Here is a 16,633-nt window from a genome sequence, read left to right on the forward strand (position 1 = left end):
CACACACACTCACCTGTCACACACAAAAACTCAGTCACATGCAGACACACACACACAGTTACACACCAATGCTCTCACAATAATTCCACCCACCCCGCAGTCACAGTCACAATCCTTCAAAAGAGACTGTATTGTCTCCATCTCAAACTGCCGTGGTGACCGGCTGCCATATCTTGATCTGTTCTCAGCAGGAGCTGAAAAGTAAAACCTCCAGTTAACCTCAACCAAACCTCTGGGGAACAGAACCACTGACAAACACTAGCACATATGTATGCATGTAGAGACCGTATCAATGTGAATATATAACACCAGATAGTGTATTCCTCATGGACGTTGCATCAGTCACTGTTATACAGTGTGTGTGTGTTTGCATACAGAAAATAAATTGATAAAACTGCCAGGTAAAAAGCACATCTCATTCAATTTATTAGACGTGGGAAAATCCCATCCCATCGTTCATCAGATACTTGACTGGGTGCGAAAAATATTAATTACAGAAAAAAAAAAAGAGAAAGAGGGAGATGTAAATGACAAACAGATGCTGACAGCATCAGAGGTGTTTATAGAAGGGCAATTCCACGGTAACGCCGAGACCGATTTTCTTCACTTTAAAATGCATGTTAAACTAAAACCACTGATTGCAATGTTAAACCATACAACTGATTGCAATGTTAAACCATACAACTGATTGCAATGTTAAACCATACAACTGATTGCAATGTTAAACCATACAACTGATTGCAATGTTAAACCATACAACTGATTGCAATGTTAAACCATACAACTGATTGCAATGTTAAACCATACAACTGATTGCAATGTTAAACCATACAACTGATTGCAATGTTAAACCATACAACTGATTGCAATGTTAAACCATACAACTGATTGCAATGTTAAACCATACAACTGATTGCAATGTTAAACCATACAACTGATTGCAATGTTAAACCATACAACTGATTGCAATGTTAAACCATACAACTGATTGCAATGTTAAACCATACAACTGATTGCAATGTTAGTTGAAGAACAGTGCAGATGCAAAGTTTGGTAACAGAACGACGGTTTGCGTTGTTTGAGCAGTCATTCTGTTACCAAACGTTGCATCTGCACTGTTCTTCAAGTAAATGTGTTTTTGTAAAATTCTTTCTGGAAATTGTTAAAAGTAGTCCTCGTGCAGAGCTGTATCATTAGTTTAACTTTGCAATCATTGTTTTTTGTTTGAAAAATCGTAGTCTCAGCATCACTTTGTTACTGTGGAATTGCCCAGAACTAACAATGTAAAAAAAGCAATCCAGAAAGCAAGAGAGACTGGCAACAAGGCCAGGCCACACACCAAAGCTCAGCGGAAACACGTTGTCTTGTTAACGTATTTCAGGCAGAAGCAGGGCCAGGGAGGTTTCCTGCCATTTCTCCCCAAACTCTATTTGGGCTGTTTGTTGTCCCACTGGTCCGTGCTCCACTTCCTGTTATGTTAATGAGTACTGGGGGCATTACTTATCTGCTGACCTCGATACGATACACAACTGTCCTCCTTGGCTCTTTCTGCCTCTCACTTGTAATTCCATCTTCCCTTCTTCTCCCTCTGGCCCCCTTTCCACTGGCCCTCCACACCCATTCACCTCCTCCTCCCTCTCCTGTCATATCTTTTTTATTTGTTGACATGCCTGTTGTTTTTACGGATGACTACCGCCCCGCTGCAAAGCCAATTTCCCCTTGGAATCCCCAAAATGCATCCTGACTGCCTGAAAGTAATCACTGATCTGACATGACTGGGTAGGTGAGAGCAATTAAAACGGAAACTTTGCTTTCATCTAGCCACCTGTCAAACCCACAGATCCTCCTCAAGGACGGAGAGAAAGGTCTCCCAACACTTTCACCTGGATCACTCCCTCCATTCCTCCCACATTCCCAATAACCCTTCCATTTCCTCTCCCCTCCATTCCATCTTCTCCCCAGCCTCTCCAACAAACCTACCCATCCTTCTCCCCAGCCCCCTCCCTGTTCACCCCCTTGCCTCGTCCTTCTAGTACTCTCTTCTTGAGGTGGTCCAGCCTGTTGCTGGCCAGCGCCCCCCTCAGGGCGGTGAAGAAGGCGCAGTAGTGGGCCGTGTTGTGGAGCATGAGCAGGACTCCAGCCAGCAGCTCATTGGTCACCAGCAGGTGGTGTAGGTACGCCCTCTGGTGGTTCCTACAGCAGTAGCAGCCACACCCCTCCACCAGGGGACTGAAGTCGTCTCTGTACCTGGAGAGCAGAGGGTCATACACACGGACAGACACCCAGAGTAACACACACACACACACACACACACACACACACTCACACTCACACACACACACACACACACACACACAGAGGAAACAGGCACACACACACACACACACACACACACACACACACACAGAGGAAACAGGCACACACACGTTCCTTTGAGTAGAGTGAGAGGGCCAGAGGCACGCGTGTACACACACACCAACTGGCACAAACACAAATGGACACAAACCTCTTATCTTTCAGGTTGATCTCAAATGGAGTCATCTTGGTTTGGTCTTCTTGGGGATTATCAGTTCCATTCTTCTGACCTACATCAGCTTCCGACTTGTCCAACTCCACAACTGCCAAAATACATACCAATCAAATCAATCCGTTTAGCCACACCCATTCAACTAGACCAATCTGATCCATTCACTGAACCCACACATTCCAAAGTCCACAGCAGTCAGATCATGTCCTAAAACCATACATCCTAAACCAATTATGGTCCAGTGTGTTCTAATTTCACGCTCTTCTCCTTTCCGACAAAGGAATATCAATATTTGCTGAATTCAAGCCCCCGTCCACCAAAACCCACAACACACACAGGAAATGTTTCTTGCCCACCAGCTTCATTAAATAGTTATCAGGCACTTCCATCTAGAGAGCAGCTGAGGTCAACTGGAGGGCAAACAGAATGATCCAGTCAGTGTGAGGAGAGACAGAGAAGTGGGCAAGAGGGAGAAACGAGAGGGGGAGAGAATAGCCTATACATGTAATAAATAGGAGAGAGAGAGAGAGAGAGAGAGAGAGAGAGAGAGAGAGAGAGAGAGAGAGAGAGAGAGAGAGAGAGAGAGAGAGAGAGAGAGAGAGAGAGAGAGAGAGAGAGAGAGAGAGAGAGAGAGAGAGAGAGGGGGGGGGGGGGGGGGGGGGGGGAGAGAGAGAGAGAGAGAGAGAGAGAGAGAGAGAGAGAGAGAGAGAGAGAGAGAGAGAGAGAGAGAGAGAGAGAGAGACACACCTCTCAGCTTCCCTATAAAATCTAAAAATCTCTAACAGAAAACCGAAGAAAAGTAACAACAGTGACAAAGAAATTAGAAACATATCCAACCAAAAATATAGAGACCCAGAAAACCTGAGCCTACGCCTTCACTTTGGTGAATCACTAAAACAATACAGAAATACACTACGGAAAAAGAAGGAACAGCATGTCAGAAATCAGCTCAGTGTAATTGAAGAATCCATAGACTAACCACTTCTGGGAAAATTGGAAAACACTAAACAAACAACAACACGAAGAGCTATCTATCCAAAATGGAGATGTATGGGTAAACCACTTCTCCAATCTTTTTGGCCCTATAACAAAGAACAAACAGCAAAAAAATATACATGATCAAATGCTAATCTTAGAATCAACTATTAAAGACTACCAGAACCCATTGGATTCTCCAATTACATTGAATGAACTACAGGACAAAATACAAACCCTCCAACCCAAAAAGGCCTGTGGTGTTGATGGTATCCTCAATGAAATGATAAAATATACAGACCACAAATTCCAATTAGCTATACTTAAACTCTTTACCATCATCCTTAGCTCTGGCATCTTCCCCAATATTTGGAACCAAGGACTGATCACCCCAATCCACAAATGTGGAGACAAAATTGAACCCAATAACTACCGTGGGATATGCGTCAACAGCAACCTTGGGAAAATCCTCTGCATTATCATTAACAGCAGACTAGTTCATTTCCTCAGTGAAAACAATGTACTGAGCAAATGTCAAATTGGCTTTTTACCAAATTACCGTACGACAGACCACGTATTCACCCTGCACACCCTAATTGACAAACAAACAAATCAAAACAAAGGCAAAGTCTTCTCATGCTTTGTTGATTTCGAAAAAGCTTTTGACTCAATTTGGCATGAGGGTCTGCTTTACAAATGGATGGAAAGTGGTGTTGGGGGAAAAACATACGACATTATAAAATCCATGTACACAAATAACAAGTGTGCGGTTAAAATTGGCAAAAAACACAAATTTCTTTTCACAGGGCCGTGGGGTGAGACAGGGATGCAGTTTAAGCCCCACCCTCTTCAACATATATATCAACAAATTGGCGAGGGCACAAGAACAGTCTGCAGCACCCGGCCTCACCCTACTAGAATCTGAAGTCAAATGTCTACTGTTTGCTGATGATCTGGTGCTTCTGTCACCAACAAAGGAGGGCCTACAGCAGCACCTAGATCTTCTGCACAGATTCTGTCAGACCTGGGCCCTGACAGTAAATCTCAGTAAGACACAAATAAAGGTGTTCCAAAAAAGGTAGAGTTGCCAGGACCACAAATACAAATTCCATCTAGACACCGTTGCCCTAGAGCACACAAAAAACTATACATACCTCGGCCTAAACATCAGCGCCACAGGTAACTCTGCATGCAGAATTCTGCAAAAATATCCTCAGTGTACAACGAAAAACACCAATTAATGCATGCAGAGCAGAATTAGGCCGATACCCACTAAATATCAAAATCCAGAAAAGAGCCGTTAAATTCTATAACCACTTAAAAGGAAGCGATTCCCAAACCTTCCATAACAAAGCCATCACCTACAGAGAGATGAACTTGGAGAAGAGTCCCCTAAGTAAGCTGGTCCTGGGGCTCTATTCACAAACAGACCCCACAGAGCCCCAGGACAACAACAACAACAACACAATTAGACCCAACCAAATCATGAGAAAACAAAAAGAGAATTACTTGACACATTAGAAAGAATTTACAAAAAAAACAGAGCAAACTAGAATGCTATTTGGCTCTAAACAGAGAATACAGTGGCAGAATACCTGACCACTGTGACTGACCCAAACTTAAGGAAAGCTTTGACTATGTACAGACTCAGTGAGCATAGCTTTGCTATTGAGAAAGGCCACCGTAGGCAGACCTGGCTCTCAAGAGAAGACAGGCTATGTGCACACTGCCCACAAAATGAGGTGGAAACTGAGCTGCTCTTCCTAACCTCCTGCCAAATGTATGACCATATTAGAGACACCCATTTCCCTCAGATTACAGAGATCCACAAAGAATTCAAAAACAAACACAATTTTGATAAACTCCCTTATCTACTGAGTGAAAAACCAGTGTGCCATCACAGCTGCAATATTTGTGACCTGTTGCCACAAGAAAAGGGGCAACCAGTGAAGAACAAACACCATTGTAAATACAACCCATATTTATGTTTATTTATTTTCCCATTTGTACTTTAACTATTTGCACATTGTTACAACACTGTATATATACATAATATGACATTTGAAATGTCTTTATTCTTTTGGAACTTCTGAGTGTAATGTTTACGCTTAATATTTATTGTTTATTTCACTTTAGTTTACTATCTACTTCACTTGCTTTGGCAATGTTAACACACGTTTCCCATGCCAATAAAGCCCTTACATTGAAATTGAAATGAATTGAGAGAGAGAGAGGGGGATGGTTAAGGGTGAAAACAAGAGCGGCGAGAACAACAGGACAAGGGGGGGGGGGGACAAAGGAGGTGGGAAAATAGGTAAAAATGGGGAGGAGAGAGCGAGAGAAAGATTTAAGGTGAGAAATACAAGTCAGGTCAGGAGGGAGTGATAGTAAAGAGAGAGAGAGGAAAAAAGGGATGGACGGAGGGAGAGAGAGGGAGAGTAAAGAGGGAAGGAGGAAGAGTGAATAGAGGGAGTGATCTGAAGAGAGAGGGAGGATAGCGGGAGTGAGAGAGAGGGCAAGGATGGCAGGTGGATTAGACAAGGGCCTGTGGTGCCAGAGAAGAGGCAGATTGGGGTGAGGGCTATGGCACCACCTCCCCACGGAGCCCTCTAATTAGCTGAGGGGGGATTTGGACGCTCTCTCCTCATTTGCTCATGGACCCAAGTCCTGTCCTAACACTCACCTCCAGTGAACCCCATTACACTCCCCCGTGCAGAATCGATTAGTGCTGTCTGACACTTAAAATCGGTCTGATCCTCACCTTCTGAATCTGAAACTTTGGCCTGATACAGAAACTTTTACAGCTATCAAACTGAAAATCGTTATCAAATAGAAAATCCCGCGGGAGGCTTCAATTTCCCTCAGGAACGCTTTAATCATATTGTTTTATTTTCCTTTATCAGAGATTAACGGCATGATTTAATGTATCTTTTTTCTGGGGTAACAGTGAGATCATCCATTGATTTCATTTCACCATCTGACTCGTTGGGTTCGTATCTCCACCCAGTTCTTTTATTTGACCGAGGGCTAGAAAATGCATACGGCCTCTTATCCCCGCAAACAAACACACACACACACACACACACACACACACTTTGTCTCCATTTATCGTGTTCACACACAGCGAGGGACGCAATTATAAAGAAACACTTTCTATCATATTCACACAGTTATTAAAAAACACACGGACACACACACACACACACACACACACTCGCTGGCCTTTTGCTGCCATAATTCCCAGTGGTATTGAACTGGAATCTGGTTGAAAACAAAGTGTGTTGATTCATTCATGACGTTAAGCCAAAGAAGCCTCTCTTCAACAGAGAGATCTGTCTACAGTGGCAGAAGGATCTGAGTGAATTACAGACTACTGTACGCTGCTGGACTCCCTGCGGTGAGGGGAAAGCCCAACGCTCCATGACTACTCTTCATCATCCTCCTCCTCCTCATCATCATCAACAACGTACTGATTATCATCAATTATCTTCAACAGCGTGATCACAGGCTTCCCCCATGAAAGCCCACTGTAATGTTTAATCATGTATGTTTTAAATCAACGCAACGAGAGTACTGGGGTTAGTATCATTCCCACACAAATCATCACCGTAACTATCATCAAAGACATCATTACCAAAACACTGTCAAGATAGTCAATAACACCATCACGACCATCATCGTCACACACACACGAAGAGTCAGACGCAGGCTCTGAAAAGTCAGGAGAGCTGTAACACTAGGATGCTACTACGGAGTTAGGCAGACCTACAACCAGGCCCAGAGGTATTTTCGCCTATCCGGTCTTTCAGAGCTGTAACCACTGAAGCAGTAGAAAGGAGTGAAAGGGGCTGAAGGTCCAAATGGAGCGGGTCCATGGTTCTAACAGTACTGTATCACACCTGTCAGTGTGGAGCGGGTCCATGGTTCTAACAGTACTGTATCACACCTGTCAGTGTGGAGCGGGTCCATGGTTCTAACAGTACTGTATCACACCTGTCAGTGTGGAGCGGGTCCATGGTTCTGACAGTACTGCATCACAGCTGTCAGTGGTCCATGGTTCTGACAGTACTGTATCACACCTGTTAGTGGTCCATGGTTCTGACAGTACTGTTTCACAGCTGTCAGTGGTCCATGGTTCTGACAGTACTGCATCACAGCTGTCAGTGGTCCATGGTTCTGACAGTACTGCATCACAGCTGTCAGTGGTCCATGGTTCTGACAGTACTGTTTCACAGCTGTCAGTGGTCCATGGTTCTGACAGTACTGTATCACAGCTGTCAATGTGTTCTCAAAATATCAAAAGTAGCCGGCCACATAAGGGTTAGTAGTCAGCTATTTGGCTGGTAGTTGGCGCTTATGGAACACACTGACCTGTTGGGGGTGCCTGTACATCTGTACCTGCTGCCTCTGGGTCAGTGGTGATGTTGAAGGGGAAGGTGAGAGCACAGCCTCGCTCTGTCACCTGGAAGGGGAAGAAGCTCTCAAACAGGTCCACTCCAGCCTCCACGCACGCCAACACCTCGTCTGGCCGCCCCACACCCTGCAGCAGTCTGACAGACAGAGAGACAGAAACGTATTACACTGTTGATCAATGATTGAATTATAGGCAATACGTGCTCTATCAGACGTACTGAAAGACAGACTCTTATCCATCTTTCTTATCTATCAGTGTTATCCCTGAAGCACTACAGATGCAGCATATCGCTCTCTCTCTCATTCAAACACCAAAATCAATACAAAAACTGAACATCCACACACAGAACAGATGCATGCTCACAAAGCAGACAGAAAAAATCCTCCTGAAACCCATTCCCCCCCTTAACCCACTTCACCCTCACTCTCTCCCTCCCTCCCTCTCTCTACTCACAGAGGTTTCAGTTAACCTTCTCTCTCTGCTTCACTGCCTCGAGTTTCCAGCGCCAAACCCATTTACCATCCTATAATGAGTCTTTGTTGGCCAGAGGGAGGGAGTGGATCTCCCAGCACCACCACAACCCAGGGGCAGGCTGACCCAGCACAGGCCCGATGGAGCCTCTTTCCATTAAGGAAACCCAGTACAGCCCAAAGGGAGCGTCTGGGGATATGGCCTATAGCACCACCTCTCTCTCCACCCCAGAGCCCCAGTCGGCTTCCTCACCTCCAGGGCAAGGGGGAATAGCTTAGTGGTTAAGAGCGTTGTGCCAGTAACCGAAAGGTCGCAGGTTCTAATCCCTGAGCCGACTAGGTGAAAAATCTGTCGATGTGCCCTTGAGCAAGGCACTTAACCCTAATTGCTCCTGTAAGTCGCTCTGGATAAGAGCGTCTGCTAAATGACTAAAATGTAAAAATGAATAGGACAGAGGTCAGAGGGAGGGGTCTACTCTCCAGCCAGGCCAGTATTCCCAGTGCAGCTGGAAGAAGAGTGGGAACGGGGTTGCCATGGCACCCAGGAGGGAAGTCAGGGGTTGTCATGGTTTCCTGGAGATTCTGAGTGATGGGAGGGAAGAAGGAAGGGAGTGGTGTCTGTCTTCCTCTTAGTCTCCCACTGTGAGAGTAAAATAAATCTGAGGGCTTTGCATAGGTGCCTTGTTGAGTTTTTTGGTGGAACTGAAAAAAATGCCTGGAACGTAAAATAAAAGTTATTAACCAGTTCCCATGCTTTAAAAAAAGAACGGTTCTGTTCCAGAACAGAATAGATCACTTTCCTTCCTGGTTCTGATTCTGTTCCTCTAAAAATGTATTAATTTTTGGGTTCTGTTCCCTGAACCGGTTCCAACCCCTGGTTTTCACAGGTGTCACATGATCACTCAATTAGAGCCATTAATTGGTCAGTCAGTCCTCTCCCCTCACCTGGTCCCTGCTGTACATTCTAAATCTGTCGGTGAGTGAGAGGTGAGAACTGCAGAAACAGAGAAGAGTGGAGAGAGAAGAGCCAGACTGCAGAGGAGAGACAGAGAGGAGTGGAGAGAGGGAATAGACAGACTGCAACAGAGGAGAGAAGAGACAGAGGAGTGGAGAGAGGGAATAGACAGACTGCAACAGAGGAGAGAAGAGACAGAGGAGTGGAGAGAGGGAATAGACAGACTGGAACAGAGAAGAGAGGAGAAGAGACAGGAGTTGAGAGAGGGAATAGACAGACTGCAACAGAGGAGAGAAGAGACAGAGGAGTGGAGAGAGGGAATAGACAGACTGGAACAGAGAAGAGAGGAGAAGAGACAGGAGTGGAGAGAGGGAATAGACAGACTGGAACAGAGAAGAGAAGAGAAGAGACAGGAGTGGAGAGAGGGAATAGACAGACTGCAACAGAGAAGAGAAGAGAAGAGACAGGAGTGGAGAGAGGGAATAGACAGACTGCAACAGAGAAGAGAAGAGAAGAGACAGGAGTGGAGAGGGGGAATAGACAGACTGGAACAGAGAAGAGAAGAGACAGGAGTGGAGAGGGGGAATAGACAGACTGGAACAGAGAAGAGAGGAGAAGAGACAGGAGTGGAGAGAGGGAATAGACAGACTGGAACAGAGAAGAGAGGAGAAGAGACAGGAGTGGAGAGAGGGAATAGACAGACTGCAACAGAGGAGAGAAGAGAAGAGACAGGAGTGGAGAGAGGGAATAGACAGACTGGAACAGAGAAGAGAGGAGAAGAGACAGGAGTGGAGAGGGGGAATAGACAGACTGGAACAGAGGAGAGAAGAGACAGGAGTGGAGAGGGGGAATAGACAGACTGGAACAGAGAAGAGAAGAGAAGAGACAGGAGTGGAGAGAGGGAATAGACAGACTGCAACAGAGAAGAGAAGAGACAGGAGTGGAGAGAGGGAATAGACAGACTGCAACAGAGAAGAGAAGAGAAGAGAAGAGACAGGAGTGGAGAGAGGGAATAGACAGACTGCAACAGAGAAGAGAAGAGACAGGAGTGGAGAGAGGGAATAGACAGACTGCAACAGAGAAGAGAAGAGACAGGAGTGGAGAGGGGGAATAGACAGACTGGAACAGAGGAGAGAAGAGACAGGAGTGGAGAGAGGGAATAGACAGACTGGAACAGAGAAGAGAAGAGACAGGAGTGGAGAGAGGGAATAGACAGACTGGAACAGAGAAGAGAAGAGACAGGAGTGGAGAGAGGGAATAGACAGACTGCAACAGAGGAGAGAAGAGACAGGAGTGGAGAGAGGGAATAGACAGACTGGAACAGAGAAGAGAAGAGACAGGAGTGGAGAGAGGGAATAGACAGACTGCAACAGAGAAGAGAAGAGACAGGAGAGGAGAGAGGGAATAGACAGACTGCAACAGAGAAGAGAAGAGACAGGAGTGGAGAGAGGGAATAGACAGACTGCAACAGAGAAGAGAAGAGACAGGAGTGGAGAGAGGGAATAGACAGACTGCAACAGAGAAGAGAAGAGACAGAGGAGGGGAGAGAGGGAATAGACAGACTGGAACAGAGGAGAGGAGAGAAGAGACAGGAGTGGAGAGAGGGAATAGACAGACTGCAACAGAGGAGAGAAGAGACAGAGAAGTGGAGAGGGGGAATAGACAGACTGGAACGGAGGAGAGAAGAGACAGAGGAGTGGAGAGAGGGAATAGACAGACTGGAACAGAGGAGAGAAGAGAAGAGACAGAGGAGTGGAGAGAGGGAATAGACAGACTGGAACAGAGGAGAGAAGAGACAGGAGTGGAGAGAGGGAATAGACAGACTGGAACGGAGGAGAGAAGACAAGGACTGGAGAGAGGGAATAGACAGACTGGAACAGAGGAGAGAAGAGACAGGAGTGGAGAGAGGGAATAGACAGACTGGAACGGAGGAGAGAAGAGACAGAGGAGTGGAGAGAGGGAATAGACAGACTGGAACAGAGGAGAGAAGAGACAGAGAGGGAATAGACAGACTGGAACAGAAGAGAGAAGAGAAGAGAGAGTGGAGAGGGAGATAAAAAAGAATCCATACCTCCTTTAACACTTTTTAATTAAGGATGAAGGAGCATTGATATTTAAGGTTTATGGGTGTGTGGGTGTAGACAGTGTGAGTGTAGGAAGGGTAACAGCTGGCAACTGGAGCTGATGTGGAGGGGCACTTTAGCCTAAAATCAGGTTTGACTTCGCTAGCTAGAGCGTATGAAGAGTTAACGGGCAGGGTTGCCAACTCAGTAGCTTTGATCTTTGTCATTGAGACATTTCAGACGCCTGCCGGCAACTTTTCTTCCCTCTGAAAGCGATTAGCAACATTCAGATACTTTTTACGGCAGCCTGAGTTTTTGATAGATTTACCAACTAACTTTTACTGTTGTGAAACAGCCGAGAGGAAGGAGGGGGAGGGGAGAGAGAGAGAGAGAGAGAGAGCGAGAGCGAGAGCGTTGGAGAGAGAGAGCGATTGAGAGAGAGAGAGAGAGCGAGAGAAAGTGTGTTGGAGAGAGCGAGCGAGAGCGACAGAGAGAGAGCGCGAGTGTTAGAGAGAGAGAGCGAGAGAGAGTGTGTTGGAGAGAGCGAGAGCAAGAGCGAGTGTGTTGGAGAGAGCGAGAGCAAGAGCGAGTGTGTTGGAGAGAGAGAGCGAGAGCAAGAGCGAGTGTGTTGGAGAGAGAGAGAGAGCGAGAGAGACAGTGAGAGAGAAGCTGCCTGAGGCAGAGCTCTAACACACACACAGTGCTGAGAAAGAGCACAGCGGAGGAACTGCAAATCGGTGTGTTTTGAAGGTATAGTCATAATAGACATAACATAGTGGGTTATGTCATTCCTGCCAATGCATTCTACAGAAGGGAGCTTATAGACCCCTTTCCAGTACACGACACACTGATGTCACACACAGATGCGAGCGACTCTTGGCTGCAGTAAGGAAGCCATCGCCATCTGTGCCCATTTAACATAGCCTATATTTAAGTTTTTATTAACTCACTTTTTTGGGTTCTCATTCGCATACAATTATGTTTTGATTATTGCTTGAACAGTTGCTAAGATTATATTTGGTTGTGATCTTTGCAAAATAACTGTTTTGGATGCAGCAGTTGTTAGATAGAACGCTAACACTCATTGACATAGGCTGTAGCAAAAGCTAGCCAAAGAGCCATTTTACTGGTTGAAGTTGAAGTGTTTGTTAAGTATAATGCAGTTGATTTGTGATGACAAACATTATATTAAGCAGGACATTCATACGAGCCTTAAAATCCAATTATAATCAAAAAGTAGTGTGCAATGCACTCATAAGCAACATGTAAATAGAGGCTTTTTTTACTGGCGTTCTATAAGAACTCCCCCGTGTTCTGCCACCAACTTGTGCGCATCACCCTCGTGCAGCAACGTTTGCAAACAAAGAAAGGGGTCTATAGATGTGTGATGCATCCATGTAGTACCTCTGAAGAGTTTCTGTATGCTATATAAAGCCTTAATAAGATGTTATTTGTTTAAGGTGGGACCACACACACACACACACCTGGGTTTGTCCTCAGGCAGCTCCTTGATGATGGCGGTGATGAGCTGGGTCCGGAGGTGCTGCTCCATTGCTGCAGTATGGAGGCCGTCCAGACAGAATCCTCCTACTGGCCGCTTGGCCGTCTCCCTGGCCGACCGCACCCTCTCCTCCAGCACATCCCCTCCCTCCACCACCCCAAACACCTCCACCCCACTCAGCTCCTGGAGACCACAGAGAGAGAAAGACAGGGTTCATACACATTATGATAGATGGAATTGTATTACTTTTCACCAAATTACCATTTACATATTAGTCATTTAGCAGACGCTCTTATCCAGAGCGACTTACAGTTAGTGAGTGCATACATTTTTCATACTGGCCCCCCGTGGGAAACGAACTCACAACCCTGGCGTTGCAAACACCATGCTCTACCAACTGAGCTACACGGGATCTACAATTGGCGGCCTCTCTATGTACAAAAGTAAGCATAATGTGGTATCGACTCTGGGAGGCTGCTCTCTGATTCCATGTACCTTCTCCTGTCTTTGAGCAAGGCACTTAACCCCCCACAAAGTAAAATACCTGTGGTCAACTGTATAAAACACGTGGTCAACCTTCAGTCCGGAGAGCTACTGGGTATGCAGGCTTTTGATCAAGCCCTGCTCAAACACGTCAGAGACAGTTTATCAAGATCGAGTTTCTAAAATGTGGTGTGTTAGAGGGGGACAGGGAAAAAAGCCTGCACACCCATTAGCTCTCCTGGAGGATGGTTGACCACCCTTGATGTAAAACACTGCAACATTACAACCCAATACATTTTATGTATTTTTGAAATAATTAGCTCATTCAATATATTAAAAGATCAAATGGCTATGGTAGGCTACAAATCTTTTTATTCAGCTGAAGCAATCCCACACATTTTCTTCAGTCATATTTAGCTACCTTCGAAGTGTTTACTTTGCAGGCTGACTAGCATCTATTGAGTTACAATGCCCCATACATTGGATGCCCAAATCAACTAGAAGTATCTACAAAACAAGATTTGAATCCACATAATCCAAAAGAAAGGCTACATCTAACCATTTTTCCAAAAATGTATGTTCACGACTCACAAATTATTTTGATTCACATGATTCGATTCGAACCAAACCCCAACTAATACAATGGCGAAGTGAATCGTTCATTTCATAAAAAAGAATTTTTAAATGAATCATATGATTCGTTCAAAGAAGTAAATCAACTTTGTATGGCCTTATTCGCAAGTGTCTGTGGTTTTCTGGGACATTGATGACGGAAATATTTATAGCTTAACAGTTAACTAGAGGGTACAAGATTTCAATTGTCTACCTACCTAGTTAGTCTGTTCTCTATCATATTTTATATGCTCGGCCTACCTGCTGCTGGATTGTCCGACTGCCCCTCTCTCCTTGAGAAACGGCCCACTCGTCTTGCACCCATGCAGGTGATGTTCACAAACACGCTGAAGTGTCATTCCGAGCCTGGCTGATATGTTGATATTTATTTGATTTTTAAAATATTTAAAAACTGTGCCTAAATAAGTTACATTAACAGAAATGTAATTAAATTTACATGACTTTTCCAAAACTTTTCGGATTTTATCATTTTCCAAAACTTTTCCAGGCCTGGAAAACACCATTTTTAAATTCTACGACTTTTTCAGGATTTTCATGACCGTACGAACCCTGGAAAAGGGTGAGAGAGAGAGAGATTTTGACAGTGTAAAAAAAAAGTAGCCTGTGTCTGTACAGTATGCTTATAAATGACTGCCACACCCCATGTAAGTGAAGCTTTTAAATGTAATTCCTCTAATATTGGGAGCATCATCATGGCCTTGTGTGAGGGAGGCTCCAGCAGCAGCAATCCCAGACAGACCTGTGTTTTGTGGTGCAGCAGCAGACACTCATCCAAGTGGGCCAGGGTGCGGTCCACTGACTTGCGGACCCTCTTGCGAGACGTGTTGATCTGCCAAGTCTCTCCGTCAGCCATGCTCTGGTACAGGTCTGGCTGGACAGCCTTCTGAAGAGCCATGAACTTAGCTACCGTCAGCTCGATACGACCGCCACTGCCCCACACAGACACCGTCTGGAACAAATATAGACAGTGTTAGCACAGATAGAACAATGAGACAGATATTTCACCGGATGTATAAATGTGAAGCATCCTCTTGGCGTTTCCACTCAATACCATATATGGTGATAGAGGAAGCCCATTGGCCGGCAGTTGGAGAAGATGGAGCCAGATAGATTCTGGCCGACATTCTGCTTATTTTCTCATTGACGAAAACTTTTGATCTCAACACAGTTTTCTGTTCACAAAACTAGAACCTGTTACAAACAGAGTGAACTACATTTTGTAGAATTTACACTTTACCAAAGTTTTTAAAAAATAGCGTTGTTTAGAAGAGTGCAAATGCAAATTCACAGAAATTTTGCAAATGTATTACAAATTAAAAACAGAAATACCTTATTTACATAAGTAATCAGACTCTTTGCTATGAGACTCGAAATTGAGCTCAGGTGCATCCTGTTTCCATTGATCATCCTTGAGATGTTTCTACAACTTGATTGGAGTCTACCTGTGGTAAATTCAATTGATTGGACATGATTTGGAAAGGCACACACCTGTCTATATAAGGCCCCACAGTTGACAGTGCATGTCAGAGCAAAAAGCAAGCCATGAGGTCGAAGGAATTGTCTGTAGAGCTCCGAGACAAGATTGTGTCGAGGCACAGATCTGGGGAAGGGTACCAAAACATTTCTGCAGCATTGAAGGTCCCCAAGAACACAGTGGCCTCCATCATTCTTAAAAATGGAAGAAGTTTGGAACCACCAAGACTCTTCCTAGAGCTGGCCGCCCGGGCCAAACTGAGCAATTGGGGGAGAAGGGCCATGGTCAGGGAGGTGGGGAAGAAGGGCCTTGGTCAGGGAGGTGGGGGAGAACCCGATGGTCACTCTGACAGAGCTCTAGAGTTCCTCTGTGGAGATGGGAGTCCCTTCCAGAAGGACAACCATCTCTGCAGCACTCCACCAATCAGGTCTTTATGGTAGAGTGGCCAGACGGAAGCCACTCCTCAGGAAAAGGCACATGACAGCCCGCTTGGAGTTTGCCAAAAGGCACCTAAAGACTCCAAGACCATGAGAAACAAGATTATCTGGTCTGATGAAGATTGAACTCTTTGGCCTGAATGCCAACCGTCACATCTGGAGGAAACCTGGCACCATCCCTACGGTGAAGCATGGTGGTGGCAGCATCATGCTGTGGGGATGTTTTTCAGCGGCTTTCAGCGGCATGGACTAGGAGACAAGTCAGGATCGAGGCAAAGATGAACGAACCAAAGTACAGAGAGATCCTTGATGAAAACCTGCTCCAGAGCGCTCAAGACCTCTCTCTCTCACCTTCTAGCCGGACAACGACTCTAGGCACACAGCCAAAAAAACGCAGGAGTGGCTTCGGTACAAGTCTCTGAATTTCCTTGAATGGCCCAGCCAGAGCACAGACTTGAACCCGAACGAACATCTCTGGAGAGACCTGAAAATAGCTGTGCAGCAACGCTCCCCATCCAACCTGACAGAGCTTGAGAGGATCTGCAGATACAGGTGTGCCAAGCTTGTAGCGTCATACCTAAGACTCGAGGCTATAATCGCTGCCAAAGTACTGAGTAAAGGGTCTGAATACTTATGTAAATGTAATCTTTCCGTTATTTTTTGCAAAAACTTCAAAAAATACAGTTTTTGCTTTGTCATTG

General features: G+C 45.3%; 1 protein-coding gene across 2 annotated transcripts in view; it reads right to left on the reverse strand.

The window, feature by feature from the left end:
* Positions 1-402: 402 nt before the first annotated feature.
* The window catches only part of LOC121569271 (queuine tRNA-ribosyltransferase accessory subunit 2), a 21,550-nt gene continuing 5,319 nt past the window's right edge, over positions 403-16,633 (reverse strand). Inside the window, exons 5-9 of one of the 2 annotated variants that reach the window (XM_041880083.2) lie at positions 14,761-14,970; positions 12,889-13,088; positions 7,901-8,052; positions 2,507-2,618; positions 403-2,247 (exon numbers count right to left, since the gene is read on the reverse strand). In XM_041880083.2, coding sequence (XP_041736017.1) covers positions 1,977-2,247; positions 2,507-2,618; positions 7,901-8,052; positions 12,889-13,088; positions 14,761-14,970 — 945 coding nt within the window. In that variant the 3' untranslated portion in view covers positions 403-1,976. Of the gene's footprint in view, positions 2,248-2,506; positions 2,619-7,873; positions 8,053-12,888; positions 13,089-14,760; positions 14,971-16,633 lie in introns of both variants that reach the window. The other variant, XM_041880082.2, reaches the window with a different exon arrangement.

This window comes from Coregonus clupeaformis, chromosome 7 (assembly GCF_020615455.1).
Source record: "Coregonus clupeaformis isolate EN_2021a chromosome 7, ASM2061545v1, whole genome shotgun sequence".
NCBI classification, from domain to species: Eukaryota; Metazoa; Chordata; class Actinopteri; order Salmoniformes; family Salmonidae; genus Coregonus; species Coregonus clupeaformis.